Source organism: Osmia lignaria, chromosome 7 (assembly GCF_051020975.1).
Source record: "Osmia lignaria lignaria isolate PbOS001 chromosome 7, iyOsmLign1, whole genome shotgun sequence".
Taxonomy (NCBI): domain Eukaryota; kingdom Metazoa; phylum Arthropoda; class Insecta; order Hymenoptera; family Megachilidae; genus Osmia; species Osmia lignaria.
In genome coordinates, this window is record NC_135038.1 from 6,518,134 (window position 1) to 6,544,869 (window position 26,736).

A 26,736-nucleotide genomic window follows, 5' to 3' on the forward strand; every position below is an offset into this window, starting at 1 on the left:
TGCATAAATGGAGGGTGGATGGGATGAGGTAGGGCGGGTCTCCACCCGCAGCAACCTCCCCGTGGTGAGACCTGGGCAATCGTTATTATTTGATGACTAATTAATAACTGTACCATTATTTCTATGGTATATTTATTAATTATGCAGCAAATAATACGAGCGAATTGGCTGCGAAAATGCTTTTTTTCTATTTAATCGCTGTTATATTTTTTTCAGGAACTATGTGTTTAAGATTCTGAAGTGTACCACATTGCAAATACAATTTTACGGAAAAAAAATTAATAATAATGAATGCATGGTCAGTATTGTTTAATTATATACTTATACATATAACATACATGTGTCATTTAGGTATTTGCGAAAGGTAACGTAGTATAACATGCCATTAGTTGGATGCAATTATTCAGGTGGCGCTTAAATCAGTTTCTGTACAGCTTAATTTTCGATCAAACATGGCCTGTTTTACCGATGCGGAATTCGGAGTTCAGCCTCGACGCCTTTTTTATTAATAAAATAATACAGTAGAACATGAACTCTATACACTTATATAAGATAATTGAAAGCAATTATTGAACAAACATTATGTATACAATTTGGTTGAGACGGTACCGGATCTCTTGAACTATCATGCTGTATATACATACATCCTGGTTTGATCTGTAAAAATAAATAAGTTTAATAACAATTACCTTTGGGGTTTATACTACTTGAATGTAAAGACTGATACTTACACTTCCTAATGAATCCACTATTAGGAAAGTAAAAATTAATAGGAGAGTGTGAAGAGACCTACCACTACCCCCGTCAAAGACGATCCTCTTCACTCTCCACATCTGTATGTTTGTGCCTAAAAGTATAAGTGTCATACTTACGCTGTCATACATATCATTTCCATTTGATATGAATAAATATTTACACCAAAACAGCATAATCTTTCCAAACAGATTATCAAAATCTGTTAAAAATTTGATCACCACGCTATCTATTCAGAAACGAAGGAAACCAGTCGACAACCATGATAGTTGTAGAAGTACCTACAGTGGTTGGTCTTAGGTGTTGTTTTATCATGGCCGCTGTGGAAAGGTTGCGAGCTCAAACTTTACTGAAAAGATGCCAGTTATAGTAATTTATTAAACAATTAAATTTCTCTGAAATGAGGTAGGCACGATGATGGTTTGAACTAAAAAATTAAATATTTATTTTGCCTCTCGGTTCTCAAATGAACATACTTCATTCTATTCCTTACATATCTATAAGGTTATACACTCTGTTGAAGTCATGTTGTATGCAATCAATTTGATTATTAAGAATTAATTTCTGTAGAGTATATGGTAACTTTTGTTTAATGAGAATGCCACGAACATAATATTTGATTGAGACATTGGTACATTGCACTCTGGTTTATACAATTCCCTATTATTTAATGTACTTGATGACATTGCAGACTTTACTTAAGTAGAAGAAATTATGTGTAATCTCCTGACATCAGCTATGGAGACTAAAGTAACCAGTAAAACTAGCAGTCTAAAAGCTCTTTTGCTGAGGGCATGGAGAGAACGTTGGAGTGATTTACAATGGGGTATTAATATTAAAACAGTAAGTAATGATTTTAATATAAAAACATACATCTTGTACTCACCGGTAACTGCTAATCATTTTTTCTTTCAGATTTTACCAAGAGGTGTTAGCGGAGATGTATATAATTTAGCAGATTGTATATTACAACAAGCATTGGTAGGACTAGGCCCAAATCAATTAGTACTATCTTATTTGAAACATTCTCTAAGTTCTCAGGTATGCTCTGCTTGAAAATGAATTTCCATTATATTGTACAATATTCACTAAATACATTTTTCAGTTGGTCTCCTATGCTGCTGTGCTTCAGCGAATAAGTAAATACGATGCTTTCCATAAGCCCCATTGTATTTTAAGTTTACTGGAATTTTTAGAATCTATTCAAATAGGTATAACTTGCCGCGGTAAACCCGAGGAAGATCTTTTGGCTGCCGCAGTTTTGTCTATTGTACATTGGTTGCTGCAGTGTTATTTGCACGCATTAACAAAAATGCCTCAAAACAGTCCGTTGACTCCGCAACCGACCGAATTGATGGACAAACCTGCGAGTATATTGAAACAGATGCTTAGTTCCGATTTCCTTTGCGCTATGATGTACTTAGCCAAATATGACGATAAGGATCTGTACATAGAAGTTGTAAAAAAGTGCCAGGAAATCGAAGCGTTGTTGAAAACGAGTAGTTTAAAGTCTTCGGTACCGATTGAAGAATCTCTGAAGAAGCTGTGCAATCTGGAGATCGACTGCCTTACTCTGTCCCCTGAAATGACTCAAATGGAATCCATAACCCACTGCCTGCAGCCTTTGTTCGCTGTACAAGTCTTACTAAATCCTAGCACGGAAACGGCTGTGTTTGTTAATCAAATGTTAATGGTCCAAAGACTTAAGAATTACACGAACCCGAGGTTGTACTGCGAGATCATTCGTGCCTGTTTAATGTGCCTGCACAATGTTGTGGGTATGTTCAAAGAATCCCAATGGGGTGCTTTCACGTTTCTAAAGGTGCCTCTAATTTTGAAGGAGCTTCATATGGCACATTCGAACGGTGACGACAAATCGGAATATTCTCAGGATGTCTTAGACGCGTTTGAATTGTTGCTTCAGTTCACACCGCTCCTCGATATAATGGATACAGCTTGTTCCTGCAACAGCGTCGAATGTTTATTGAACGCATTGCAAAAGGTCAGTTTAGTCACGGAGAAGCAGGCGAAACAGTTGAGCAGCCGAAGAGAGGGTGTAACGGCTAGTTTGCAAAAATTAGACTCTTCCACGTCGACACCTTCTATTCCAAAGGTAATCGTTCGAGCGGAGCCTACTTTATCCGGAATTTTGAAGACGTTAAACGCAGATTACATGAAGATCCACGAGGCGTTACTGAGTATGTTATATCAAGTTCTAACCGGAAAGAGTTTCGAGCTGATGTTGGCTGTAGCCACCGTCGAGGGAAAGCTGAAAACTTTTGTTACCAAGCTAATCAAATTCAACGAATGTAGCAAGCAGATCAACGAACCTGTCCCACCAAAGACTGCCGCGACGAGAGCAATGTTATTCGACGTATCGTTCCTCATGCTGTGTTCTATAGTTCAAACGTACGGATCTGATGCCGTGTTAGAAGAAGGAGGAGGAGACTCGTTTTTCGAGCAATGGGTGCGCGAATGCATGCCCGAGCGGAACCAACCAAAGTCACCCCAAAAAATGTTACAAAACATCGATCCCGCAAGGGTGGACGCGTTACTGGCACAAATCAATTCCCCTGATCCCGACTTCAAGTCCAGTAATATAAAATGGCACATCGCGTGCCAATCGGCCATGGGCGCTGTGAAAGAGCTCCTCTGTGCCTGGGAGAGCGACGTCCTAGGAGCTGGTGATGTTAAGAGAGCTTTAGATGGTTTAAGAGCGACTGCTTGCTGTTTACCCGTTTGCGCAGCCGCTTGGCTTTGCGCCTATATGAGCATCACTCATCAGGATGCTCTGTTGAAACCCATGAACATGGTCCAACACTTTTTAACTCCGCTTCCCGGCGACGAGATGCAGGACAATCTTAAAGAGCGGTTAGTACAAGAATAAACAATGTCTAATACATTTTAATTGCAACTATCATTTCTTTTTAGATCTAGTTTGATGTCACAGATCATTCGCAAAATGCAATACGATGTGCATCCCCCGACCCAGTCAAAAACGAAGGTGCTTTCGATGTCTCATAGGTATTATTCTATTAGACGTTTCATTAGGCCCATTAATTTCATACCTGTTATTTAAGGTTTTTATTTTTCTATCAGCATCATATCGAGGCAACCGATATTAGAGCAATTAGAGACTGTTTGGAGAAATATAAATCAACGGGGATGGATAAACATTCAGGCGACTCAATCTTTAGAATCTTTATTAAATACCGGAGGCTCGTTGTGGTTCGTGTCGAATATAGTGAAGGAGGTGTTGAAGTATCGTTATCAGGAGGAACTGGATCAAGCCGTAGACGTAGCGTTCGCTATTTTCCACCTTGACATCGAGAATTGTACATTAGATCTCATAAATCATATCATTCCACAATATTTATACAACTCGTTACAGTAAGTCTCATGCTTCCTAGATTTTTATTCTCGTTATTTGTACTTCAACTTTGAAACCTTCTTGCAGGAGCGAAGAACTGGTCGAGCCACAATCCTCGATACTAGCCAAATTGTGCGTGTACTGTATATTTTCTACGTTAGAATACAATAATTCGAATCCGTATAGAGGGAACAATAGGAAACGGGTGCGACGAGATTTGGACGCGGACGAGCTGGATGCACTCGGTGTTCCAGCGAATAAGATTTTAAGATTAAACGAGGCAGGAGACTCGAATCCTATATTTGGCTCTCAGAGTCCGCAATCTCAAGGATCGACCAACGGACAGAAATCGGTAGTGTTGAGGGATCCTCTCCTCTCTGCCCTGAACGGATTATTCACGATATTCTCGTTCCTAGCTGGCAGAGACGGTGAGGTATCCCAACAGACTCATTTTATACTTCAATTTTTACGTCTGATGGTGCAATGCGGGAAGGATAGAACTCGTATTTTACTTCAAGGAATGCCACAAACATTGGTGAGTATTTTGAATTCTCGTTACTTTTGTTAAGAAGATAAATTTGTTTATTCGTGTGATTATTTTTCAGGTACCTTGCCTTCTGAAAGCGCTGCCTGAATTGTTCACGACTGATATTCTGTTAAGGTTTTACGATATTCAGACAGCAGCTGGCAGGAAGGCAACCGCGCGAGATTTGTGTATGCTGCGTAATATCGGTCTGAAACCCTCGAAATAATTAGTGACGCGACACGTTTAACACGTGGAGCGCCTTTTTATGGACAAGAAAAAAATTTATTTATAGGAGGAAACAAGCGTAGACGATAGTGAGACATCCGATTGTATAATTATTTTAAAATATACGAATTTAATACGAACTCCGTTTAAACATTTCCTTCTTCGTTTTCATTGACTTTTCGGGAAGGATAATGAATGAAACAACGGAATTCAGAAAAGGTAATTACTCTCGATAGCTTATTTCTCTCTTTTTTTTCTTTCAATTTATAAACACTTTCTGACAAATCGCTATAAATAACGCTTAAATTTAAAAATATGTACAATAAATGATACAATGGAGCATTCTCGGAACGAGAATTTTTACACGATATTAACAGGTCGAGGATAAACGAGCGAAATTTGTCGGCGCAAGAAACGTATAATCGAACGATTCTTTCTTCACTTTCGGGAACGTCTCTTGCAAACGATTCCTTACGTTTACACGTAATTATTTACACGAATTACAATTCATTCTTTTCGATCAAAATTACACAAGAACGAAGCATTTGGATAGAAGAAAAAAAAAGGATGTGTGTGTCGAAAGATCTCAAATTCGAAGAATATCAATGAATGTAGGTGTTCTCCGTATGAAATCTACATTAATACAGATTTTGCACAGACCGTGGAAATCACCCACACCCACTGACTTTCCTTGCATTTAATTGCTATTGGAAGCACAAGTAGGCCTATTAAAAGATACGTCTATAACCACGGGTGCCAAGACGGGTCCATTCTGCACAGATTATCATGACTATTGGCTGCGGCAACGAGAGTACTGACTTTGCTGTCGGTTCCATCGAAATTGGCCAAAGAATTCAGCCTGCCAACGATCGCGTTCACTGCACGAGTGACCATCGTTATCAGAAGCTCGCCTTTCATGTCTGTCGGAGTTTGGGACGCATTTTCTGCGTCCTCCTGTTTCTTGTTATGATCCGCGATCACTTCGTCTCGCAAGATCGCACGGAGGATCGTATGCACTTTGAAGGACGGTTGCACTAAGCATCGAGCTGTAGCAATGGCACTGGCAGTCAATGGTCCAGAAACACCTGGTAATGATAATTTCTTTTCTAAGTATATTCCATGTTTCCTCGTATATTTCTAATCACTGTGAAGTTAACACGTTAAACGCCACGCCGGTCCCTATATAGGGACCTCAAGGTCCTTAAGGATTGGCCTCCCCGAAAACGAAATTTTTTCCGCGCCTCCCTGCCTTTTATTTTTTCAATAGATGTAACAATACAGACACGCTTTAAATAATAAAGATTTGAATAAAAACCTGAACTTTTTGGCGCCTCCCAGGTTGGAAACCGCTGGCCTAAACGGAACGGCAAGCAAAACAGGCTGGGCGCTTAACGTGTTAATACGAATTATACGAACCTGTACTCGTGAGAAATTCAAGAATATTCGGTGTCAATCGGAACGGCACTGGCCTGTTGGCATCCAGCTCACCGGACGTGTCATCGACATCGAACTTGAAGTAAGCGATGTTGATGAGACCCGAGTCCTGATGCACGTACATCATGTCTGGGTTTAATCTAGTTAAGTGGAGGACGTACTCGGCGAAGCAAGCCAGAGACAATTGCAAGGTGAACTGTTAAATAAATGAAATAATTTATATTGTATAGATAACGTGTAACTATACTTGGATCAATCATTGTATTTAAGTTTACCATTTTCCTAAAGGTCCAGTAGTCTGTCGCACCCGGGAAGGTCTTCACCGCCCAATCCTTCAGCATGGTCTTGGAAACCATCGTCGTTTGTACCTCTTTAAGGATGTCCCTTAGAACTTGATGACTCGCTTGCGCTCCTCTTGCTTGCACCGTTGCTAGTCTATCGTAGTACCTGGCGATAGGCGCGTCGTGTTCAATACCCAACTTCGCGCAACCCTGTTTGTATATGTCCAAGAGAGAAACCGAAGCTGGGTTGTCCTCGACCAGTCGCATCTGCGGGGAGACCGCGACGACTCGAGGCACGGTGAAGTGCAAGAATCGTCTCGAGGTCTCTTTCTGTTTAGCCAGGTAATGATTCAACATTCGTAACAACTGCAGGACACGCTCTTCGCGTCTCGCATCACCGAGTCCGGCATCGTTCACGACCAAATAAGGGTACAAACGACCGTTGTGACCACGAATACGCAACCTCCTGGCTGCAGTGTTGTGTCGCTGAACAACTTCGACCCTTGGCATGAATCTGGCTATCCTGACGTAGTAATGAGAGTGTTTGGGTAACAGAAATTCTCCCGGGAGTTCCACCTCGGCGGTCTTCAGGCTGAAATTGCTCAGGAATCGACACTTTTCCTCGATTAAAAAGGACCTGTTTGAAACATTTGATTCATTAGAAACAGCTTTTAATAAGATTGGAAATATTTTCAGGAGGACATTTCTTACTTTGGCAACTGCTTCGTCTTCCCCTCGAGTATCTTGATCCACTTCTTCAGCTTGCTGATCAAATTGTGTAGCAACCTCGCCCCGGGCACGGTGAAATCGAAATCGCTGGTGAACTGTCCCTTCATCTTCTGGAAGACGGGATCCTGAACGGTAGCTTGAGCCCTGCGCGCCAAGGATTCTGAAGCCGCTGAGCCAAACGTGTTGTTCACATTTTGAGACGAGGATATATTTTCTACGATTTAGAAAACTCGTCTTTATCGATTTCTCTTAATAAATGAACACTTGAACAATCATTTGTTCGAACTCACCGATTCCTATGCCGAACGTCGACACCAGCTTCTTCACAAAGTTCAGCGTGTGAGGAGTTATGGTTGCCTCGCTCACTGCACCACGATTTTCAAAAGCTATCGCGTAACATTTCGCCAGACCTTGCCTCAATTGTCTCAGCACTTCTTCGTACCATGTTTCTCGGAACCACACCATCTACAATGTGGTGGTTTTAGATTGTACATATTTATATCATGGATTATCGAAGAAAAAATGATGATTTATACTAACCTGATCTACGATACCCTCTAAACTAGACAAAATAGTAGGATGAATGTCCCTCTGCATATGCATAATTTTCGAGCACCTCCACATAGGCGGTGTGGCTCGAATTGGTCCCGTTTCAGGTACACCTTGCTGCTGCACGTTCCCTGCAGCCCCTCGACCTTCCACGCCTTCCTGATTCTTTCCAGCAGCCAACTCCGCGCTCTTGTACCTTTCGCGTTGCTCGATCTTCAGCGTCAGATACAGAGTTCTGATAGAGAAATAAACCGCCTGCGGGAACATCCTTCCGACTTGACTCAATAAATTCAATATCACGTTGCCCTCGTGTCTGACCAAACACATCAACAGCTGAGGTATCCAAGGTAACCACTGGATCGGTGGAACACCCACTGCGTATTTGTCGACGGCGTCCATCAAGGAAGACTTGTCGTCGTCGTAGGTGAGCAACCATAATACTTTTGCCAGATACTTTCTGGACTTGGACTCGTTTTGGTGTCTGCACGCGTGAAGGAAGCAGGTGATCGCCGATATACCGATGGATATCTGGCGAGCATCGCGGGTGAAGATGTGTTCCAAATAATCGCCCCAAAGTGCCCAGGCTTTCACCAGGGTGTCGTGTAATTGTACAGCAGCCGAGAAGGCTTTGTTAGCGTCGTCGGACCGACCTATCTGGGACAACAGCATACCCTTAAGCGCGTAGAACTCTGCGGTCATCTCCTTGGTAAAGTATCGAAGGTTCGTCGATTCGATCACTTCGAGGCCTTCCTGCAGTTCGTTCTTGCCGCCGACCGATGCCATTTGCAGGTAACACTTGACCTGTTGCCTGATCTTCTGGAAGCAGTCGACGATGGGAACGCTGGGTATCGTGTAGATCCTAGATAAGGAGTCTAAGCAAACGCCGCAGAGATTATGCTTCCTGGCTATCTTGCCGAAATGGATGATCGCTTGGACGGACGCGTGTACGCCAAGCATCGAATGATTGGTGGTTTGATCTTGCTGAGAATCGTAGTGGCTCGAGATGAAGGTATAATGATGCTGTCGCCAGGTGAAGATGTCCGACCAGTGACTCAAATCGTCGGCAATCACGGGCAATCGATTTCGCCACGTCTTCACAATGGCCTTCATATCGTGCAACGACGTGCTTCTTCCATGCAACAGACCTTGATGGATCTGCATCGCCTCTTGCAGTTCCATGATCTGCTGGGCGGCCTGAAGTAATGGCAAGTGCACGTGGCTCACGATCTGAGGCAACCTGCGCCATTCACGCATGCAGAGACCGGATGCCAACTCCACGTATCGTTCGACAGCGCTCAAGTGTTGGTCCTCGCTGTTGCATATCGCCAGGAAACCACGGTACAAGTTCACCTGACATCATTTTATATATTTAAAAAAACATTGTACGAAATCGTCTGAAATGAGATAAATATACTTTACCTTCCAAGCCATTTCCTTTGGACAGTTGTGCTCCACTTGGGCCAGGGCTTCCTTCATCATCGTCCAATTAGGAATGCGCCAAGAGCTCTCGAGAATCAAAAATGGATTCTTCTCTGTCTTTTTGCTACCATAGTCCAATAACAAGTCCCATTGATTCAGTTCCTTGGCGCACCTTATCCAGTGTTGTTCCCACAGCATAGCCTCGCGTTGTATCTTGAAAGGAGCCGGTGTAGAGACGTAGTCTTGTTTGAACTTTGTCATCGCCACGTCGTAAGCTCCTTGTGCTTGTTCAAAGAATCCTTGTTGTTCAAGCGCAGTAGCTTGCAGAGTTTCTTTGTAATGGGCGTGTTTCTGCCAAAGGCCAGACCACATGTCCTCCTCGCATAGCAACGAGTACATATCCGACAAAGAGTCTAAAATCTCAGCATGAGGGCTGTTGTCAGGCTCGAAATCGTAGCAGTCGGACTCTCTCTTGATCTTGAATTGATTGTTTCCATTGTCGAATGCCATTTGCTCGAGACTCAGTGTCATTCTGTGCCAAAGATTGTGCGATCTGCCTAGGTACTTCATTAAAGCTGGCCTCATTGGTACTGGAGGATTGCAATGAGATATCGCCTCGACGAAGGTAGCGATCGCACTTGGGTGGCAATCTTTCTGAATGACATGAGTACCACTGCAAATAAACGGCACCACTTCTGTGATTAACGTGTTGTGCTGATGTTCGTCCAGGATGCTCCAGATTCGAGGAAAGGTGTCCAGCCAAACGCGTTCAGCTAAATTCGTGTCCATGTGGCAAAGTTGCGCCGTGGCTAGTAATAATTGTTCCGTTCTAATTTTCTTGGCATAGTCGATGAATTCTCCTTGCTTCGCGATCAACTGCGTTAAGGTCGCCTTCCCGGTGGTGATGATCTCTTCGGGAACAGTGGCCGAATCGACGTTAGACAGGTCCATATCTAAAATTTCGTCCTTAACGTCGGTTCCTTCGGAAATGTCCTGAGGTTCTTCCTTTACGGAACTGTATATCATGAAGTTCTTATGCTCTTCGCTGTCTGCCATGTTTATCACAGACGTTACGCTCGGTAACAAGGTATCCTGGTTAGACATTTGTATCTGAGTGGTCGAATTCGCAGTGACGAGCAGCAGCTCGATACACTGCTTGATCCAATAGTGAGGACCGATCGCATCCCAGCTCTGGCTGCAAATAATGTACAAAAGTCTGTCGTGAAGACGTCTCCTCATCGATCCATCGAATACCTCAAAGAATTTCGTTCGTATCTGAGGCTGAACGCATCTCAAACCCGAGAGAAAGGCCGGTTCCAATTTCGACGTCAATTCGGACGACTTCAAGGTCTCATCCCTGTAGATGTAATTGACCAATTCCAAAAATTGCCTGTTCAGTTCTAAGTCATCAGGGAAACGTTTCTCTACATACTGCATCATCTTGACCAGTAGGATCGATTTTTCTCTCAGACTAGGCGCCTGATTTATTGCAATAGGATTCTTATTCTTCATCCATTCCTCGAGCATTTTAGTAATCGCTTTCATCACTTTTATATCTTGAGTCTTCTCAATTAAGCCAACGAGAATCGAGCCAATGAATGATTTTCGCATCTCCACTCCCATCACTACCACTCGATTCTTCACAAGATCCAAACTCAGGATCAACAATTCACTGCCAACCGGATTCGCCTCTGTTTGAGTAGAATGCAAATGATCTTTAGCCATCCTGTGAAGGACTCTCATAAACGGTGTGATCAGTCGATCGATGTAGCTTTGATTGTTCGTACATGCAGCCTTCAGCATCATCAACGTTCCAAACAACGAACTTGGTGTGGCAGTGGTGTTCTTTTCGTACGTCGCCAATCCATCGACTATAAATTTGCCAACGGTGGTGTACAAGGTGTCCAGTTCTTCGTACTTGGACGCAACCGTGGACGAGGTAGGTTCGGCTGGAAAAATAGTCATCAAACGGGACAACAGTCCGTGAACTAAGCGAATAACTTTGGTATTGCTGCTTGCTATGCAAGCACCGATACCGCGTTGCAGTGGTTTGAAGCTAGCCAATATTTGCTCCCTCTTCATCACACCTAGAAGAAACGTCAACACCTCCAGAGCCGTGGAGATGTTGCCGTAGTTCGGTTGAGCACTATCGACACTAGCTAACACTTTATCTAACCAAGCTAACTTGAGATCGCAGGATTGCGGCCAGACGTCAGGCTTCAGAGCCATCTTCAACAGAGCCACGCATCTTCTTGATAATTGTTCGCCAGGATTACCGTGAATCGTCGTCACGTCGTTCACCTGGCAAGCCAGTCGAAGTAGGAAATTCAGAATCGCGTCTGCGTGAGCGCGTTCGATCGGTTTCGTAGATCCTGGCTCTATCCTGGGCATGATCACAGGAACGGTCGAGCTACCCGTGGCTCCTTGAGTGGTCATCCGTTTCTGTCCCGTTGGATCATCGTTCATCGGTCGCTTCATCGATCCCGTAGAAGTTTTATTCCCTCCGGATTCCGCGCTTTCGACCTCGTCCTTGATTCGGTGCAACTCCCACTTGATGATCACTTCCGCTAATTCCACGGCCAGCCGTCTGTGTTCTATCGTCGCGGTCGGACTGAATCCTAGCCTCTGAATGGAGTTCACTATGTGTTGGACCAAGTGATGCCTGACAGGATAGTAGACTTTGTAGTGTCTGACGACTAACTGGAGGATGTGGAACAATTGTTGCATGGAATGTCCTTCCTCCACGATGATCTTCTTGGTCCAGTGGGTCAGCATCGTGTTGCCATCCTCCATTCTCACCGGCATGGCTGGAGTTAGGATCTCCAAAGCTTGCCTCACTACGTTTCTCGCATCCAACGCGTGCGCCTTCAATAAGCTATGGAAAACTTGCAGAACTATTCTCTTGTGAATGGCAAACTTGGCGATTATGTGACTAAGAAGCAGGTGACCGTGGTACCTGGTTGTAGGATCGACGCAGTTTTTTCCCAGGAGACAAGGCCAGGCAAAGGTCATCAGTCTGCGTAATTTGTTACCCTGTCTTTTGTTACTGACGTCGTGGATGTGCTGAGAGGCTTGCTCGACCAGCAGACAGGAGAACTGGAGCAAAGATATGCGAACGCAGTCGGCTGAGCCAAAAGGATTATCAGGATCGATGATTTTACTGATGAACACGGACACTACGTTCTCAGGGTTGTCTTGGTAAGGCATCGGTGCGCCGCCGACCAGTTTCGTGCCTTCTCCTCTTTCGAAGCTGACAGCGAAGCAAGGAATAACAATTAATTGCAACACGTTCGCCTTCAGCTCTTGCGATAAATTATTAGTGGGAAAGTGATCGACGAATCTAAAGAAGGCGCTTCGTTTCCATTCGACTGTGTATTCTTGTGCTACCGTATGCTCCAGGAAGTCTCGCATGAATTGAAAATCCGGGATAAATCTGTCACAGGTTGCTCTTAATAACTGAAACAATAAATCTATGTCGTTTGGGTGGTGTCTGAAGTAATGCAACAGAATCTTCACGATCAGCTTGGGTTCCTTCCAATGACAATAATCCACACTTTCCACCTTCTTATGCAACGCTTGATATTCATCATTGCACCAAATCTGTTTTAATGCACCTACTAACTGTGTCTGGGTCGACAGCCATTGTTCATCGAACTTGATCAGAATGGAGATGATCTTGATCGCTTGATGCTGAAGCTCGCTCTTCTCGTTGTGAGTCAGATTCGAATTGGTCTGAGAATGCGCGAGCAACATCGTGATCAATCTCGCCGTGCTGTTGTGCAACACGTCTCGAATAGGTTTCCCTTCCTTTTGTTTGATAAGAAACTCCAAGTACCTGCTCCATTGCTGATCTTTGATGTTATTGTCGTGTAAGAAGAGATTCAGAGTCTCCGTAGGGTATCGGAGCAAGAATTTCATCAGAGGAATCCGAAAAGGGCTGGACACTTCGACCATCAGAGATTTTTCTGTCTGCAAAACGAGCCTGCAGAGAACGTCGATGAATTTCGGAGTAGCCGCAGGAATTTCGTGAAAGATCCCTATGATGGTTGCTATCTTCTGCTCGTTCTCCCCAGACTTGGATATACCTTTGTGCGCTTGTATTAAATTCTCCAACAGTTTCTTCAAATGCTGCAACAACTGTTCGCAGAGAGTAATACTAAACGTGCTAGGGAACAGCTGAGTCAAGTACGACAGTCGTTTCACACAGTTCAGGCTCAAGTTCCTATGATCGCCCAAAGTTAGGAGCATCGGTCGCATGATCGCGTGGACGGACTCCATATCGATTTGATAACCAGCGATGAATTTTTGCATGCACTCGAAGGCCGCCTCTTGCAGTTCCGCGTTTGGTTTCTCCAATGCTTTGTAGAGAACGCCGAAGATCTTCTCTCGACAGGCGACGATGTAATGGCAAGCAGCCAGCGCTCTTAACGCTGATTTCCTCAGCGGTATGAGATTCGAGACGGATTTGTAGCAAGGCAATTTATTCAGATTGGCATCCTCTGCCTCGCTGAGAGTCAGCAGCTCCTGGAAGAACACTTTGTGCTCTATGACAGTCAAATCGATGGTGAAAAGCCGCGGATTAAGCGTGGTGCAAAACGTGTTTCCATCCATCAGACCTATCTGAGCGTTCGCCGGTTGGTGCCTAAGCAAATGTTTCTTCGGTGGGATCATATCGGCTAGAACTTCTTTGTGCGGTTCCATCACTTCCGTCACGGTTTTATTTTGTATTTCAGCCAGCAATCGCAGCGAGGCCATAGCCTGTTCCCGCACCAAGGTGTGAGGAGACGTTACCTGTCTCACCAATTCGTGTGTCACTTCGTATAAACTTTTGTTTTGCGCTTCTATCAATTCCGTATTTCCATCTTGAATCCCAGGGTTCACGCAAACTCTCAGCATCTTCTCCAAGTTGGCCTTGGCCATGTCTATAGCGCCGTTCGACACCTCCTCTGTTAGATCCATCATCACGAACATCAATGCCTTCAGGAAAACGAACAGGTGATTCAACACCCACTTGGTCGCCATTCGTTCGAAAAGAAACTTGATCGCTATGCAGCCGCCAAGTTTCGCGTACCAAGCACGTTCGTAGCAAAGGGAACACATCTTTTCAGCCAAGTACTCCATCAGAGGTAGTTGACAGGCTCGTTCCTTCGAACCGAGAATGTTAGTCGCCGTCTCGAGGATCAAGACCAGAGCCAGATGACCAGATTTGTACAGTTCTTTCTCCTCGTGGCCCATGATCACCGCCAGAGCGTCGATCAACACCAGAGGATCTTGACCCTGCATACGAATCTGTCTCCCGGTAAGACAAAACGGACCAGCTTGCTGAGCGATCGCCACCATAGTGTAGTGTCTGACGATCGACACGACTGTGCCCAACACTGAATGCCTCAGCTCTTTGATCTCAGCGGCTACAAATAATCCGGTCAACGCTGTTTGCTGAACGTTCCTCGCCACAGCGTCCGGACACTTGTAATGAGGGCCTTGCTGGTGCGAGATTTTGCCTTCTTTGAAAGTCGGATGCATAAATAATTTATGAAGAATCGCATTGTTGTCGTCCAATCGTAGCGAAGCGGCTAGGTAACAACTGATCACCTCCCAACACTGTCTACGATAAAACGAGTCGGTGCTGTTCGATTTCAAAGCGTTGAACGCGGTCTCGATGACCCTCTCTACCGGGAAATCGATCGGTTTCGTGGGTTCTTGAAAATATACAACGACAGCCGGCGAGTTGGTCTCTCGATCGTTGTACTCCAATTTCTGCGGTTCGATCATCATCTTCCGATTTCCTCCGCCGAATTTACCCAACACTCGAAAGGCTACGTGAGCCTGATCCGTCGGATTGTGAAGAGTTCTCCAAAGAGCTTGCATCAGATCGGCTCGCACCGGTTGTATGTGCTCGTAGAGGAAATCGGGCTGAAGATTGTCCACGCACAACTCCAGAGTGCGCAATCCTTGGCTGACTAAACAGTAACTTCCGTTCAACGCGGAAACCAGAGGATCCATCAGCATCGGAAGGTACGGTAGAAGAGAGCTCAGCCTCACCGGAACTGTCAGGCACAATTCGACGAAAAGATCCTTCATGTGTTGCCTATGCAAACCAGATTGTAACCTGTTCAAACCTTCCAACATGTTCGGCAGCAGAGGTAGAAACTCCTGATACAAAAGATCATGAGAACCACCTCCGATTGATCTGAACAGTGCTCTTAATAAGAGGAAATAATTATAAGGTTCTTTAGCGGACATGGCTAACTCTATGGCTCGATTGACGATCTGATTCAAGTGCGGCCTTAACATATGCTCGTTGTCAGCTGGGAAAAGAGACACGCTACCGAATACGAGTTTAAACAGCCTTAGGTACAAATTGCTCCTCTCCACGTTGGAACCCATATCTCCCATTCTTTCTAATAAATATTCCACCAAGATCGTGGCGAACGTAGACGATATCGTAGGACTGGACAGGAAGGCACTTCCAATGATTTGCAACGCGCAGTTCTTGAAGATCCTCTCGACCATATAGTCGATCGAGGTCGAAAATATCTCCTGGAATGTTTGTGGATTCATCTGGGTGAACACGTTACCGAATAACTCGAGAACCTCCTTCTCCTCTCGCGTTCTGATCGTCTGAGATTGCGCCGGTCTACCCGGTTGAGGGATCGCACCGAGAGTCGGAGGACCTATCGTGTAGATATCCAAAGCTGGCAATGCCCATTTAACTAATTTGATATAAACCAACGTCTCCTTCGGTTGAAACTGATTAGACTGCGTCACCTCGCCGGTCTTGCTGTTTATACAATTCGCAGTGATAGCTTTCGCACCGTGAACCAGACTCTTAACTAAATTCCTGTAGTCGGCCACGTTGTAGCTCATCGCTTGAGAGGAAGGGAAACCGAATTTCGATTTCCCTGTTTCCTTATCCTCGTTTAAATCTGGAATAACCGGCTTCACATCCTCTGTTTTCACGTCTGTCCCAGGAGGCGTCATCTGCTTAGCTTTGTTCCGGAGAATCGGTATGTAGATCTTCGCGATCGTTTTGAATTTTAATACAAACACCAAGAGGATACGCATCAACAGCTCCCTGCCTTGGCTGCTGTTCTCTGCGTCAGACCTCTGCCTGACTGTATCCACCAGGTTCATCAAAAGCTTGCAGGAGACCATCTGCACGGCTGTTGGAAGGCTCTGATCGAGTAAATTCTTGCTGTAGAGATGCACAGCTCTGGAGACGTCGCTCAATGGCAACAATAATCTGACATGATGAACCAAATCAGCGAGAGTTGAGTAAGCTAGAGGTCTGAGACTCTCGTGAGTGGTCCAACCACGACCTATGAAGATGTCCTCGTCGAAGAAGCACTCCATGTGCGGTATGAATTTGTTTCGAAGATCGGTCGCCAGGATATGTCTCGAAGCGATCACCAATTCTTTCCGTAAGTGTGCCACTTCCATTGGGCACAGGGTAAACAGTCCGAGTATACCTTTCACTAACAACGAACTGTGTTGAGAAACGACGTCTTGATACACCCTGATCACGTACGCTAAAAAGGACAACGTTTTGATCTGAGCACCCATGAAATCGACGAAAACCTCTTTGTTAAAACCAGGGGATGCGCGGTGCTGAGGACTTGGTTGAAGAGTTATCGTTGTTATCACCAGAGGAATGAAATCGGACACATCTTGGTGCACGTTTTGCTTGTACAGTTGGTTCATAAGTACTACGATGATTGGTAACTCTTGAAGCACCTTCAGTGACAGTACTGCCTTTGGAATAAGATTGTACTGAAAAATATAGTGGCTATAGTTATTTCTGTAATTTTCTTTCAGCTATGATTTTCTTTGAATGGTACTTACTGTAACAACAGTGCCGTCTGCAGCTTTCTTTTCGCTTTGAATAGCCGTAATCGTGAATGTCTCTTTTAAAAGTGCATCTATGTTTATTTCTGATAGATCTTTCACTCTCAACGGAGGTCTAGGTTCGAATATTTTTGGCAAGTTCTTTGGTAACTCACTGTACACCGATTTAACGAATTGCAAAAAATACTGTATCTATAAACAAGGTAAAAATTCAATTAATATTCTGTTGAAAATATATAAGAAGGGTTGAAATAAGATTACTTACTTCTGGATTAAAAGTTGGTTTGTACTGTTTATGCAACTCGATGATGATCCTCAGACAGACCAACACGTTCTCCTCGTTGTCGGTTTCCAATAACTTCGACATCAAACTTAAAATCTGTTTCACGTAAGGGCGTAGGTAATCGTTACTGGGCAGCCTATGTATCATTTCTAAAATCAGCTTTCTAACTTGTTGAATGTTGTACTCGGAGATGAAGTGCGGTTCACCCTCTTGAAGTATCTTTAAAAAAATTTTCATCATGTGGTCAAGAAATGCCGGATATTGCGAGGAGCACATGATGACCTATAGGCAAGAAAGATCATTGATCAGTTTAGTCGTTGTAAAAAGAATAAATTGTTTAAACGTGTCAGCGATTGGACGGATACCTCAAAATTCTCCGACAATTCTTGAGCTGCCTTCAGTTTCAACTCATCTTTTGAAACTGGATCGGCCAACATGGTCACGTACGATCTGTACGTGTTCATCTGCGTAACTGGATCCGGTGGTGCCATTTTGATTGTTCAATCAAAATTTCGATTTATGCTACGTCTGGTCCATTAGAAAACCTAAACAAAATTCCAATGAAATCATCGTTGATTGTTAATTATTAAATTCACTGTTTAGAGAAGAATTAATTTCACTCATTTTCTTAGAATTGCATAAGAGAATCTGTATAGCTCTCTCGAAATCGATGAGATACCATTTGACCCGAGTAAACAACCCCTAGCAACCACTTAAAATACTTAGGTGTTCTTTATGATCCACTTTAGCTAATGTTTGAAAATTATTACACGTTTCATTAATTAACAATCATCATTCCCCATTGTTCTTATGAAACTGATGATTACAATTTTTGAATAAAAAATAAGGGTAAAATCAACTGATTGAATCGTGTAGTTAGAGGGGGTACACATAAAGATGTTGGTCACATATGAATATATATCCACACCCTATAAATGCTCAGGATATTCTGAACACGATCTCAGTACCTTTGCAATGCTACTGCTAACCTGATGCAATTTTTATGAAAAATTCTTTTTTGAAAATTCGGGAATCAGATAAAGATGGATGAAGCTACTATCGATTCGATCTTTGCAGGATCTTTAAAGTCCTTGCCTGCTGTCAGCTCTAAAATCGTTCGAATATTCACAAGTTCCACTTTCACCGGTAAGTAGAACTCGAACTCTGAATTCTTTTTTCCAAAATAACCGATGTTTCGTTTCAGATACGGCGATGGAGCGAAACACATTGATGGCCCAATGTTACCCGAAGATTAAGGATTATTGCAGGGAAAAGCATGGATTAGAGTTTCAGGTAAAATTAACAATTATTACGAAAGATATTGCACATATATCAGGGTAGATATATAAGCAGGATTAATCGACCTTGAAGAGAAAATTGATTTCTTGGTACCAGGTACCAAGTCGTGGCACGAACGAAACATTTTCCAAACTTTAATTGTTCAACGTAACGAATCACACCTGATGACTTATGAATAAAAATTAGTGTTTTAAAAATTACGATTACAGGTAGTTGATATGAGATGGGGTGTCAGGGACGAAGCCACAGACGATCATATGACTACAGAATTGTGCATGAGAGAAATAGAAAATTGTCAGAGACTCTCAATGGGACCGAATTTCGTGGTAAATAATTTAACATTTAAACGCGTTAATTTTTATACATTAAACACAATTTTGGTAGGTATTCCTTGGACAAAAATACGGCTATCGTCCTATACCAACGTACGTTCGAAGCTCCGAATTGGAAATGTTGCGAACAGAGCTGGAAAGTCAAGGAATGGATGTTAGTCTATTAGATAAATGGTACAAAAAGGATAGCAATGCCGTGCCAGCGACGAGTATCCTGCAACCAATATCGTCGATCTTGAAAAATTTCAATAACAAAGTAATTAAAACTGTCAAATAAAATATTTTAACACTCGATCATTAAAAAATGTTTATGAAATTTAGAGAATACCGAAGCTGCAGCAGGAAGACCAGGCCATCTGGTGGGACACCATGGTGAAGATGCAGAAACTGTTCAGGAAGGGTGCACAATCTTTGTACAATGCTGGAAAATTCGACAAGGACACGATGCATAATTATTTCATGTCAGGTGAGCAAATTAAACAAGAACAAAACATATTATAATACTAGTGAATTAATTAAACAGTCACTGAGAGGGAAGTAATCAATGGTGTCCTAAACGTGAAGAATACCAAAAATCACTGTCTAGCGTACATACGATACATAAACAATATAAATCTACAAAATCTAAGAAAAGCCAGCTTGTTTTTGGACATCGCCAATCGAAGTTTGGATAACGAAGCTTCCAAACTATTAGCGAACTTGAGGGACGAAAGGCTTCCGGAAAAGATCGAAAGTACCAATTTGCAAAGGTAATTTCTCTCGTGAGAAGAGCTAATTACACGACTAATTTAATTACGAAATTTTTCTCAGATACACGGTGGAATGGATCGGTCGGGAAGGTTTAGATCCAGAAACGCACAGCGAGTACCTTCAACACTTTATTACACACTTTTATAGAAACATACTGAAGCTGGTGGATCGTGCAATGAGAAAGGAGGACAGTTCTGCCCAAGGGCAGATTATAACAGAAATGTTGCAACACTTACATGCTTGCAATAATTCAGTAAAGGTAAATGAAATTGTTCAATTGTGACAAAGAGAATGTTGAATGATAATCTTCCAGGTGTTCTATGGGCGAGAAGATACTTTGGAGAACATCAAAGAATACATGATGGGAGACAGTGATAAACCTTTGGTCTTGTACGGAGAAGGAGGTTGTGGAAAGACTTCGTTATTAGCAAAAAGTGCAGGATTGACCAGCAGCGTGTGGCTAACCGGTAAAAAGCCGATCAACATAATTCGATTTCTTGGGACAACACCTGATAGCAGCGCCCTGACACCCACTTTGATCTCCATTTGTCAACAGGTGTCTTATAATGTTTCGAATTGAAAAGTAATTTACCAATGAGAACAACTTTTTTCGGAAAATACATTCAAATCACTTTTTCATCCAACCACGAAAATGTCCTCATTGCTAAATCACTTTCTTCGATATCTTTGTAATAGAGATATTATCTGTCCTAGATCTCCTACAACTTCATGTTACCCTTCGAAGAGATTCCCGACGATTTAGTGCCACTGACAGCCTACTTTAAATATTTGCTCACTCTAGCCACCGCCGAACAACCGATCCTATTATTCCTGGACAGCGTCGATCAGTTAACCGGAGTGCAGGGAAACAAATTGTCGTGGTTACCTACCAGACTACCGACAAATTGCAAGGTACGAAGTTAAAGGTACATCTATCAGTTGAATGAAATTTTCAAATTTCTTTCAGATGATCCTATCCTGCGCAGCGGAGGAATCGAATCCGGTGATATCTAGAGACTATCAATTATTGAGAAGAATGATCGACAACGAGGAGAACTTCATCGAGGTCGTTGCTTTGGGCGAAGATCTAGCTATGGAAGTGATACGGTAAATCAATTAATTCGAAGAAATAATTAAAAAATTATTTAGGAAATAATTTCCACAGGATGTGGATGAAAACAGCTCGCAGAGACTTGAACAATTATCAATGGCGTTTGGTAGCGAACGCTATATCGAAGTGTTCCTTGCCGATTTTCGTGAAGCTCGTATTCGCGGAGATCTGCAGGTGGAGAAGTTACACGAAACCGGCGGATACTCATTTGGCTTGCACCGTGATGGACAGTATTATGATGCTGTTCGAAAGGATTGAAAAGCAACATGGGAAGATCTTGGTGTTCCATGCGTTAGCTTATATAACAGCTGCTAAGTCAGGTTTATCCGAATCCGAGCTGGAGGATCTGATTTCGTTGGATGACAAGGTGCTGGACGATGTGTATCAGTATCATTTACCCCCCGTCAGAAGAATTCCTCCGTTGCTTTGGACCAGAATAAGGAACGATTTGCCGAATTATCTGAGCGAGAGGGAAGCTGACGGTGTCAGTGTTCTTAATTGGTACCACAGGCAATTCAGAGATACAGCCAAAGAGAGGTACTTTAAAAACATGAACATGGCGATGTACTTTCATTCGATGATCGCTGATTATTATCTTGGCATCTGGGGAGGTGGACGTCCTAAACCTTTCAAATACACTGAGATTCAGAGACACCGGTAATCGAAGAACGATGCTGTTTATTTTTCTAAAGAACTCTGAAGATTAGAGTTCAATGTTGAAAATTGAAATTCTAGGTTTAACCTGGCGGATAAAGAAGGCGTGGCGGATAGAAAAGTGCCCGAGCAACCCCTGGCGTTTTACTCGAAAGAGGGCACTATTACTAGATACAATTTAAGAAAGGTACATAAACTTTGAAAATTACTTTCGATTTGATAACTGATTTGTAATTCCTAGTTTGGCGAGTTACCTTTCCATCTGGTCAGATCGCGTCGTTTCGACGATCTCTTTGAAAACGTTCTGTTCAATTATGAATGGCTCCACGCCAAGCTGAGTTCCTGTCCGCTTCAGGCGGTGCTATCAGATTTTGAGGACGGCTGCAGTTTCATTGATAATCAGAGCATCGTCAGGTGATATTCTTCGCTTAACAGCACCTTAGAGATCCTTAACGTGTATGTGATTCATCGTAGGGAACTGATGCTGGTCGCTGACGCGCTCAGATTAGGAGGTGCAATTTTGGGCTCGCATCCCGACATGCTCGCCCCTCAATTGATCGGTCGATTGCTACCGGAAATCGGTGGAAACGTGAACGTGAAAATGCTGCTACGAGCGTGCGATAACGACGGGTCTAAGGATTGCGCTCTGCTTCCTGTTTATCACTGTTTACACACCCCCGGAGGACCGCTCAAAGTAACTCGATAAATTTTCTCGATCGAAATATTCCCCTAATCCGTGGAACGACTTTTAGTACTCGCTGGAGGGTCATCAATTCGCCGTATTTGGGTTCTGTCTGACGTCGGATTATCGTTACGTGGTCTCGATATCCAATAGATTCATCACATGGGATCTGAGCACCAGTGACATGACTAGGGATGTTAATCCAGGCGTGGAGGGAATTATGCAAAACCTCGTCCTGAGCCCTGATAACAGATACGCCGCTGCGTTTACCACCAATAACCAGGTGCTTAGAGATAGATCGGTACAGATTAACCCTACGATCACCCGCTACTTCGAAATTATTTTTAATCCTTAATGTAAATCGTATCCGAAAGGTGTTTCCAGCTCTCTTTTTTCAAAAGTCAAAAGACGCATTGAAATCTTCAACGCGAATAATTTCCTTTTGGTCACGATTTACACTGGGAAGCATTCGGTACGACAAAAATGAAATCCTCAAGGTTCTCCCATTATTTCTCCGTAAAGAAATTGTAAGATAAAGGGTGAAAGCATCGCTCATTCACTGTGGGTATTTCAATTTTCATAACAGAGCGTCGTGTTGAATACCCTGACCAGCGAGTTCGTCGTCATTGATAATCCACTACCAAATGAAGATCCTGTATGCGGGGTTCACCTGATGAATCAATTTTTCTTCGTTTACGGTAAATTAGGCTGGTGCAGGTTCGACCTGCGAGGAAATTTATTGGACACCCATACGAATCCCGAGGATTCAAACAAATGGCCAATTTTATGTGAGTGAAATATTAAAGTACATCGTCAATTTCGAAAAAACTAGGAACAGCTTTTCAATGTATTTTTAAAGGGGTGGAACATTCGAATTTGGACGAATACAGAATAGTATTCTGGTCTGGAAACATTGAAGATACAAGTATGCTCTTGCATACTTATAGGAGAAAAGGATCTTTAGATCCTTTGCGTTTCCACAGGTAAAACTTTGAATTAATCTTCAGATTATGATCATCGAATAATTCTATAAATTATAGTGTCCTGGTAATGACCAACAATAAGAAAGTTTTATACACCTGTACAAGTAAGGATGATTATCGAGTAACGAAATACACGATCGACGATACTTCTTTCGAATGGGAAAAAGTATTCGATATGCCTAGAGCTTTCAACGACCACGTTGAATACCTGTTGCAATTGAAACTGGACAGGGAAGAGGAGATGCTTCTGGCTACCAGTGCCAATGGTTTCGTCGTTTGGTTTCTAGAAAGCAAAAGTGATGCATACGTTCTAATGCTGCCAAATGGAGTGAGGAACATTAGCACAAAGATGATGTATTCGAATTCGATAATGATCAGTGGGACTAAGAATTATGCTGTTGCTGGTGTAAGGTACGTGGTTTATTTTAATTAACAAAATTACCTCGATAAAATTTATAAATTAAAATAAGAAACAGTCATTTCGACTGGTTTGGTAGTTCTATTGTTAAAGGAAAGCTGAACGAACCTTTGTCTATCCTCTTCGTAGAAAGAATTTATACGTCTGGAGTCTTGAAACAACAGAATTAGTTAAGACATTAGACGCTCATTTCGCGAGGATCATTCAGCTGGAATCGTTGACTGTCGGGAATTGGAACAGCGTGGTAACATCCAGCATCGACAGAAGTGTTAAAGTATGGAATATAAATAACATCTTCGAGCAGGTTCATGTGATAGACAGACACGAGTTACAAATAGACATGATAAGGTATCGAATATTCTTCTTAATTGGTAATAAGATATCAATGTATTTGGTACGATCTTCTATTTGTATTAATAGCCTGGCAGAAGATTGTAATTTAGCAGCGACGGTCACCAGAGATTGTGTAGGTATTTGGAACTTGCAGACAGGAAAATTGATCTCAAAATTAGCGGACAGTCCTTTAGGAGCGATCGTAACGCATGCCTGCATAACGCAGGATGGCAGGTGAATCATCTTGTTAATAATTTGAAATTTGTAAGTCAGACAAGTGTTTGATTTATTTCTACTTCTAGATATATTGTTTCAACGGAATCGGGGAATGTATTAATATGGAATAGGATTACAGAACAAGTATTGTTCAAGGAAGAGCAACAAGACGTGAAACAATTAACGCTAATTGAAAACTCGTCCAAGTTCATAACCGTTTCAAGGCCCAAGAATCCTGTTGGAGTAGAGAACATGAAAACGACTGCTACTCTTTTTATGAGAACCATTCCTGGTACAGATCATCGGTAAAATGTTTCCGAATTATTTTATTACCGTTAATGATATATATTAACGTTAATTAACAGATGGTACAATGACATTCTCATTGGAGTATCCAGTCAGAAGTCAAACAGGTACCCCGTTTCGTAATATTGTAATTACTTCGGACAATTTGTATTTGATTGTACCAGCAGCTGATAAGGGCAACAGAGATTGCGTTATCATGTACAATGCAAAAACAGGTGTATTAATAAGTAAAATCCCCGTGAAATTACCAGGATTTAAAGTAAAGACATCGTTCAAATATTGCATGATTTTTCCTCCGAATATTTCTTTATATTTCACATGTTTTAACAGGATATTTTATGCATCACTCCTATGCCGAATAAACCACACTGGGTGGGAGTTATCGGATCCGACAAAGGTATTATTTTGGATATAAATAAAAAGAAGATTATCCGTACGATACCGAAATGGAGTGGAAACATCAGCAAAGATGGGAGATACACCTTATATGCTCCCAGCAGGTAGATTTCGTAAAATAATTTTTTATATAAAATACTAACATCTTTATCTATGTTACAGAGGAGGCTTAGAACTTTTGGAGCTAAAGAAAGGTAGCACGGTAAAGACCTATATTCCAAAAGTGGCAGAAGGTGTCTTTACTGTAATATCAATGTTCAATCGTACAGATGAATATGTTCTCTATTATCATAGTGGAAGAAAAACTATACGTGTGTTTAGGTAAATGCACCAAATATTAAATTTGCAAAATGTGTAAATTCTTTGTTGTCTCTTGATTGTAGATCATCAGACTGTGAGATGATAGCAAACTATAGGGTTCAAGCAGAGCTGAGTGCAATAGATAGCACTTACGATGGTAATAGTATAGTTTTAGGAACAGTGGATGGTTGTGTGTCTGTTTTAGCCATAGCAGATCCCAATAAAGAAGAGATGAAAGAATACATTGAAAATTTACCATCACGTGACGAAGATGTAAGTAAACAATTGATAACGATAGTATGTTAGTAAACAAACTAGATATTATAGAAACTATAAATACGAAAGAATATTATGTATTCCTTATGGAATTTAACTGATACTGTGTTTGAGATCAGTTGTTATAAACAAAATCAGAACTTTGATTTAATTTATGCATAACATAATCGGTTCAAACGCAATTCCGTCACTGATTTGTCAATCATCAAAATAGGTTAGGATAAACACTTGCCGCATTGTCGAATCAGAATACTTAAAACTTACTATCAAGCTTTATAAATCAATTAAGCTTGGCGGGTGAATTTGACAGAACCCGGACCGCTTCAAAACACCCTTTTTACAATGAGTTTTGACAAAATATCAGTCGCAAGAATGTCCCGCTCAAAAATGAAATTGAACGCAATTATTGCGTATAGGCCGGTACATCGTAAAACAAATGGTAAAAAATGTATATTTTTTGGTAAGATCGATGAAAATTACCTTAGTTCATTTGGTTAGGAAAAATAGAAAATTATACACACACCACGAGTAAAGACCAACAAACCAAAACGTTCACTCAAAACACTCGACCACGATATGCATTCTTTCTTACTCTATCCCTTGGTTTAGTGAAGCGAGAGCATCGAATTTAGTAAGTTTCATACCAACTGCAGCAGAAAAATGTACTATTGCAGTCCATTTTATTTTACTAGGTGCATCTTAATTCTATTGGTAGATTAAAACGTTGGTCTTATTCCTTTTTACGTTTCTCTACCATTAATTCCATCGCATACTTTCAAACTCTTCCTCATTCATTTTCAAATTATTTATTTTAATAACAAAGTGGATAATTAGGGAATTACTTCCACAGTTGTTGAAATCAGTATGAAATAAATACTTTTTTTGTTTGTTTAAATTATCTGACGTATATCGCAACTTTTGAACTCTTTTTTAATTCCATATCTGTCATTGGAAAAAAATTAACATGATTTATTGCTTTTCCAGTGGAAAAGGAAAATCGAAAAACAACGAGCATCTATTAAATTCAAAGCCGCTGCTCGAATCGCTCGTGTAACGCACGAATTAAGTGCGATCATAAGAAATTCAAATGTTGGGGAAACGATTGAGGAAGTAGATGAAAATATAGAATAAATATTGCATTATTTTGTGAAAAATCATTTTATCACTAGAAGTACAATGTTACGTACTTCTTAATGTAGGAATAATAAATGTAGTCATTTTAGAATTTATATTACATTTATTTGTGTCTTTTAGTGTAATTAATTT

General features: G+C 41.9%; 3 protein-coding genes and 1 long non-coding RNA gene across 6 annotated transcripts; 2 read left to right on the forward strand and 2 right to left on the reverse strand.

Annotated features, from left to right (window-relative positions):
- Positions 1 to 298: 298 nt before the first annotated feature.
- Positions 299 to 1,023, reverse strand: LOC143305468 (uncharacterized). Its single transcript, XR_013062423.1, has 3 exons — positions 917 to 1,023; positions 732 to 847; positions 299 to 657 (listed from the first exon to the last, which is right to left on the reverse strand). It is a non-coding gene; the product is annotated as an uncharacterized LOC143305468 (long non-coding RNA).
- A 437-nt stretch (positions 1,024 to 1,460) lies between these two features.
- Positions 1,461 to 5,284, forward strand: MED24 (mediator complex subunit 24). Of its 2 annotated transcripts, XM_034324744.2 has the most exons (8): positions 1,461 to 1,596; positions 1,669 to 1,794; positions 1,859 to 1,892; positions 1,965 to 3,624; positions 3,685 to 3,777; positions 3,853 to 4,143; positions 4,211 to 4,658; positions 4,729 to 5,284. In XM_034324744.2, the coding sequence occupies exons 1-8, from the start codon at positions 1,468 to 1,470 to the stop codon at positions 4,873 to 4,875; spliced, it is 2,928 nt and encodes a 975-aa protein (XP_034180635.1). In that variant the 5' UTR covers positions 1,461 to 1,467; the 3' UTR covers positions 4,876 to 5,284. The 2 variants fall into 2 exon arrangements, with proteins under 2 accessions (XP_034180635.1, XP_034180634.1); XM_034324743.2 differs by having other exon boundaries at positions 1,859 to 3,624.
- Positions 5,285 to 5,424: 140 nt separating this feature from the next.
- Positions 5,425 to 26,064, reverse strand: Nipped-A (Transcription-associated protein Nipped-A). 2 transcript variants are annotated; one of them, XM_034324740.2, is made up of 11 exons: positions 25,951 to 26,064; positions 17,780 to 17,959; positions 17,397 to 17,633; positions 17,129 to 17,323; positions 9,287 to 17,056; positions 7,859 to 9,217; positions 7,609 to 7,783; positions 7,301 to 7,532; positions 6,584 to 7,226; positions 6,291 to 6,504; positions 5,425 to 5,959 (listed from the first exon to the last, which is right to left on the reverse strand). In XM_034324740.2, the coding sequence occupies exons 2-11, from the start codon at positions 17,903 to 17,905 to the stop codon at positions 5,616 to 5,618; spliced, it is 11,295 nt and encodes a 3,764-aa protein (XP_034180631.2). In that variant the 5' UTR covers positions 17,906 to 17,959; positions 25,951 to 26,064; the 3' UTR covers positions 5,425 to 5,615. The 2 variants fall into 2 exon arrangements, with proteins under 2 accessions (XP_034180631.2, XP_034180630.2); XM_034324739.2 differs by having other exon boundaries at positions 17,397 to 17,696.
- Positions 18,405 to 26,675, forward strand: LOC117604546 (NACHT and WD repeat domain-containing protein 2). The gene is made up of 26 exons (XM_034324741.2): positions 18,405 to 18,560; positions 18,619 to 18,707; positions 18,923 to 19,039; positions 19,098 to 19,301; positions 19,367 to 19,511; positions 19,569 to 19,794; positions 19,856 to 20,054; positions 20,109 to 20,351; positions 20,510 to 20,707; positions 20,763 to 20,902; positions 20,961 to 21,563; positions 21,642 to 21,747; positions 21,802 to 21,974; positions 22,035 to 22,254; positions 22,313 to 22,525; positions 22,829 to 23,030; positions 23,102 to 23,225; positions 23,283 to 23,636; positions 23,773 to 23,991; positions 24,064 to 24,210; positions 24,279 to 24,484; positions 24,558 to 24,757; positions 24,829 to 24,998; positions 25,057 to 25,215; positions 25,278 to 25,467; positions 26,455 to 26,675. Exons 1-26 carry the CDS (start codon positions 18,458 to 18,460, stop codon positions 26,599 to 26,601), a joined length of 5,097 nt encoding a protein of 1,698 aa, XP_034180632.2. The 5' UTR covers positions 18,405 to 18,457; the 3' UTR covers positions 26,602 to 26,675.
- Positions 26,676 to 26,736: the final 61 nt, after the last annotated feature.

Bases quoted from the DNA above. Each gene is read 5' to 3' on its own strand.
- MED24 (XM_034324743.2), top strand. From the start codon at position 1,468: ATGTGTAATCTCCTGACATCAGCTATGGAGACTAAAGTAACCAGTAAA. The intron at 3,625-3,684 runs GTTAGTACAAGA...ATTTCTTTTTAG, and splicing joins CAGGACAATCTTAAAGAGCG to ATCTAGTTTGATGTCACAGA. The intron at 4,144-4,210 runs GTAAGTCTCATG...ACCTTCTTGCAG, and splicing joins TATTTATACAACTCGTTACA to GAGCGAAGAACTGGTCGAGC.
- Nipped-A (XM_034324739.2), bottom strand. From the start codon at position 17,905: ATGGCACCACCGGATCCAGTTACGCAGATGAACACGTACAGATCGTAC. The intron at 7,784-7,858 runs GTTAGTATAAAT...ACCACATTGTAG, and splicing joins TAGAGGGTATCGTAGATCAG to ATGGTGTGGTTCCGAGAAAC. The intron at 5,960-6,290 runs GTTCGTATAATT...TATCATTACCAG, and splicing joins TGAATTTCTCACGAGTACAG to GTGTTTCTGGACCATTGACT.
- LOC117604546 (XM_034324741.2), top strand. From the start codon at position 18,458: ATGGATGAAGCTACTATCGATTCGATCTTTGCAGGATCTTTAAAGTCC. The intron at 20,708-20,762 runs GTACGAAGTTAA...AATTTCTTTCAG, and splicing joins GACTACCGACAAATTGCAAG to ATGATCCTATCCTGCGCAGC. The intron at 24,999-25,056 runs GTAGATTTCGTA...TCTATGTTACAG, and splicing joins ACCTTATATGCTCCCAGCAG to AGGAGGCTTAGAACTTTTGG.